This window comes from Pteropus vampyrus, unplaced genomic scaffold (genome assembly GCF_000151845.1).
Source record: "Pteropus vampyrus isolate Shadow unplaced genomic scaffold, Pvam_2.0 Scaffold35, whole genome shotgun sequence".
Taxonomy (NCBI): domain Eukaryota; kingdom Metazoa; phylum Chordata; class Mammalia; order Chiroptera; family Pteropodidae; genus Pteropus; species Pteropus vampyrus.
The window spans coordinates 487,832-492,117 of record NW_011888816.1 but is presented as its reverse complement, the minus strand read 5'-3'; the positions used below and the strand labels follow the sequence as shown (position 1 = coordinate 492,117).

The 4,286-nt window shown below is 51.7% G+C and overlaps 2 protein-coding genes across 2 annotated transcripts in view; one reads left to right on the top strand and one right to left on the bottom strand.

Moving 5' to 3' along the window:
- FYCO1 (FYVE and coiled-coil domain containing 1) overlaps window positions 1-4,286 on the bottom strand; it is an 87,631-nt gene that overhangs the window by 32,841 nt on the left and 50,504 nt on the right. The window lies entirely within an intron of this gene.
- CXCR6 (C-X-C motif chemokine receptor 6) lies at window positions 1,982-3,791 on the top strand. The gene has a single exon (XM_011357334.2). It carries the CDS (start codon window positions 2,177-2,179, stop codon window positions 3,302-3,304), a length of 1,128 nt encoding a protein of 375 aa, XP_011355636.2. The 5' UTR covers window positions 1,982-2,176; the 3' UTR covers window positions 3,305-3,791.

The window sequence follows — 4,286 nt, the reverse complement described above, 5'->3', positions numbered from 1 at the left end:
AAAAAAAAAAATACAGTCAAAATTCCATAGCTTATCATGGATTCTTAAACATGTGGCAGATGGAGTCAAAAGGGTTCACGAACCCCCAAAATTGCAGGTGTGTGCGTACATATTTCTGAGAAAAAGGCCTGTGGCTTTTTCAAAATTCTCAAAAGGGTTTACGATCCAGGCTAAGACTCATGATTAATTTTACATTCTTTTTGTCACTTATCCATTGTAATAGTAACAGCCAATACTAACTTTGCGTATTTACTTGGTGTTTACATTCTTCTGAGCAATTTAAATGTATTGCATTTTTCAAATATTAAAAGCACTTTCTATACATTAGTTATACTCTACTAATGTCTGAATTATAATTTGCTTATTTATGTTTTATCAAACATTTACACTATGTCAAAGACGTATGTTACTTTTCAAAAAATTTCAGACATCTACATGAAACTTTGGTTATAGACAATAAATGAATGGTTTTAACATCTCTAGGAGGAAAAGTAACTTTTTATGCTATCAGCACAGAACTATGCAGTTCAAATCTGTTAACATATTATTAAAGTTCGCCGATTATCACAAAAGAATTTGCACGGGGCCTTGGAAGAAACGTGTAACGTCAGTGGAAGGGTCCAATGACAGCCATAATAGGATTTTTTTAAAAAACAAGCAAAAGTTAGTCAAGCCATAATGGAGATCTGACGTTACTCTTAAGGAAAGCAAAGACGTCTGTTTCATTTTCTAAATGATGACTAAAAAAGTTGTCCCAGTGTGAAGCAGTAACACATGCATACCGTCATCTGACCTACTTAACCAAGCAGCCCGGAGAGCTGGTGGGGCACAATGCCCACTGGCTGGCCTGTCACTCTTCGAGAGCTAACGGTTTGGGGTCTAGGGGCAGGGACCTTTTCTGAAGTAGTCTTATCCCAAAGGCAAGGTCCTTCCTTGGAGATAAAGGGCGCTTTGTCCCCAGGAAGGACCAAGGCAGCAGCACCAGGGCTGACAGTTTCGTCAGGAAATTAAGTCTGAGTGGATTAGGAAGATGATGCCTCCTTTCACATGCCCTCGTCTGGCCGGCTGCCATTCCCAATCTGCTGAACCAAATGCCTGCTCCTCTTAAAGCATCTTCTTGAGGCACTAGCAGGGCATGACGCCGGGTCACTGGGGATGAGCCGCTGCGTGCCGTGGTTCTGCAGGGCAGTGGCCTGCCCCTCCAAGGCCCACCGATGTTACTGCTACTGCCTCTGCTCCCACGCCACGGGTTATACCACCTCTACGTCCTGGCTGTAGTCCTCAGCAGGGTCACAGGGCAGGGAGAAGGGTCAAATGGAACAGACGCCTTGAAGGGCCGGGAGCCCTGAGCAAGAGCAGCAGCTCTTTGGGCTTTGCCACAAGCCTCGGTGCCAGGCCGGCCACTGGCCTCGCTGCGGTAGCCCATCCAGCGGGTGTCCCACTTTGAACAGCTCTTCCATTTGGTAGAAGGGACCCCTCAGCCCTAAACTGCTCATCATAAAAGCTAAAACAATGTCCCCTACTGGGGACATCTACCTCTTAAGAGATTCTCGAAGGTCAAAAAGCCTTCAGGAAACGAGGCTGTCTTGGTGGAATGTCTTAACGGTGGCAAGTGATAAAGGGGAGAGCTGAGGTCGGGGTGTGAGAACTCCAACTCCCCGGTCCAGAAGCCAGCTAAGCCAAGCTAAGCTGTGGGCGGCCACGTGCTTTCCTACGCCATGTTTCCCATCAGCTGTCCCTAAGCAGCTGAGGGCAGGAAGAGGCAGGGTGCCCATCCCGCACGAGCAGTCCTGGCTGTGCCCCGTACACCTGGCCGCCAGGAACGCCCTGGATGGGGAACACGTGCCTCGGCTTCCCCAGGGGGTGGTGCGGGGTGCAATTTAACAGAAAACGGGGCACTGGGTGGGTGGGCAGCTGCTGCAAGGCATGGGCAGGTGCCACTCTTCCGAAAGGGCGCTGTCTCCATCTCACCACGGGGCCCTCTGCTCAGTCAGCGCGGGAGTTTATAGACTGTGCGTGGGGTCAGTCGTGCGCCGTCTCCCACGTGGGTGGGATCCTGAGAATTTCTTGTCCTGTCTGAGCTACTTCCCCATAGAACTGGCCATCACCTGTATACCTGGCTGTGCGGGTACGGAGACCAGCGGCGGGGTCTAGGAGGTGATTATTTGCCCCCTGAATGTGGGCAACAGGACAGTGGGAAGGTTGGAGGCGTGAATCCTCAGCCCTGAATACACTCCTGTGTTTTCACTCACAGGTGTTCATCAGGACAGACACCATGGACACCACCGAGGACTACGCCGACCCCGGGTTCTTCGACACCGCCGACGACAGCAGCCAGGCGCACGAACACTTCCTGCAGTTCAGGAAGCTGTTCCTGCCCTGCGTGTATGTGGCGGTGTTCGTCTGTGGCCTGCTGGGGAACTCCCTGGTGCTGGTCACATACATCTTCTACCAGAAGTCGAAGAGCCTGACAGACGTGTTCCTGATAAACCTGCCTTTGGCCGACCTGGTGTTTGTGTGCACTCTGCCCTTCTGGGCCTACGCGGGCATCCACGAATGGGTCTTCGGCAAGGTCATGTGCAAAACCCTGCTGGGCATCTATACTCAAAACTTCTACACGTCCATGCTCATCCTCACCTGCATCACTGTGGACCGCTTCATTGCAGTGGTTCAGGCCACCAAGGCCTACAACCAGCAGGCCAAGCGCAAGAGCTGGGGGAAGGCCATCTGCCTGTCCACCTGGGTGGTCTCCCTGCTGGTTTCTCTGCCGCAGGTCCTCTACGGCAGTGTCCGTCACGTCGACAAGTCCATCTGTGGGTACCACGACGACGAGATTTCCACTGTGGTTCTTGCCACCCAGATGACCCTGGGGTTCTTCCTGCCACTGATCACCATGATTGTCTGCTACTCGATCATAATCAAGACCCTGCTTCATGCCCGAGGTTTCCAGAAGCACAAGTCCCTCAAGATCATCTTCTTGGTGGTAGCCATGTTCCTGCTGACCCAGACGCCCTTCAACCTGGTGAAGCTCATCCGCAGCACAAACTGGAAGTACCACACTATGACCAGCTTCCACTATGCCATCACCGTGACGGAGGCCATCGCCTACCTGCGGGCCTGCCTTAACCCCGTGCTCTACGGCTTTGCAGGCCTGAAGTTTCGCAAGAACTTCTGGAAACTTGTGAAAGACATTGGCTGCCTTCCTTACCTGGGGGCCTCAGGCCAGTGGAAGTCTTCAGAGGACACGTCCAAGACGTGTTCTGCCTCCCACAACGTGGAGGCCACCAACATGTCCCAGCTGTAGGCCTTGGGCGCACGGAGAAGCGGCTCGGGAATTCACAGGACTACGGCTGTGTCCTCTGGATGCGACGAGGAAGGCTTTGTTTATAGCTTGTGCGCTCTCACGGAGAAGTAACCAAATGCTGCAGCCGGCGCAGGATGTGCTTCTCCGCACGAACACATCCGTTCCCTTCTCGAACACCTACACCTAAAGCTTTATTTTTTTCCTTTTTCGTTTTCGAAAGCGCATTTTAATAAAGCGAGACAACTCTACACACGATGCCGCCAATGACAAGACCAATTAGCGTTCAGTATTTAGGTCAAGTTTCCAAACACCTGGGCAGCTCAGGTTTGCTGAATGCAGCCAGGTGGGTGTGTGCTTCAAGGGTGGCCCACGTGCTTCGGGAGGGACAGCAGCAGGACAGGCCAGAGACTGAGGTGCTTGGCGACCTACACGCTGCCTTGGTGACCGTTACAAATGTAAAGGCTTTCCCCTACCACCATACCCAAGAATTCTGACGCCAAAGGAATGGCATGTGACTCTAAAGACCTCGGGTTCTCTTTCACTGAGACTGGGCTGGAACTGAAGAGGGGAGTATGGTCAACAAAGCTGCCAATGGCAGGTGACACTCTGGGCTCCCAAGTTCAGAAGACTCTTCTGGCTACTAGGAGGAAGTAGAGATGAGAACAGCCTTGAATATGAGGGCTGGCCCATCGGCTCAGACCCGGAGCACCCGGCGCTTGACAAATGAGATCAGATTCTGCCTCACCTGGGGCTTGACTTTTATACAGGTAGATGCTAACGTTCTCTCTGGTTAATCCAGGAAGGACTGAGCACCAGGGAATATGAACGAGCCAAAACAGTCACCTGAGAATCCCACTGGTCCACAGAGCGCTAGAAAAGTGTGCGCAGCAGAGTTTAAGACTATCGTGAATCTAAGGAGTGTTTCTGAACTCGATTCTCTGGTGGGTTTGCTCACCTGAAAAGTGAATTACCTATGCCTCTC

What these genes read in the sequence shown, in the direction of transcription:
- CXCR6 (XM_011357334.2), top strand. Translation starts at nt 2,177, where the DNA reads ATGTGGGCAACAGGACAGTGGGAAGGTTGGAGGCGTGAATCCTCAGCC.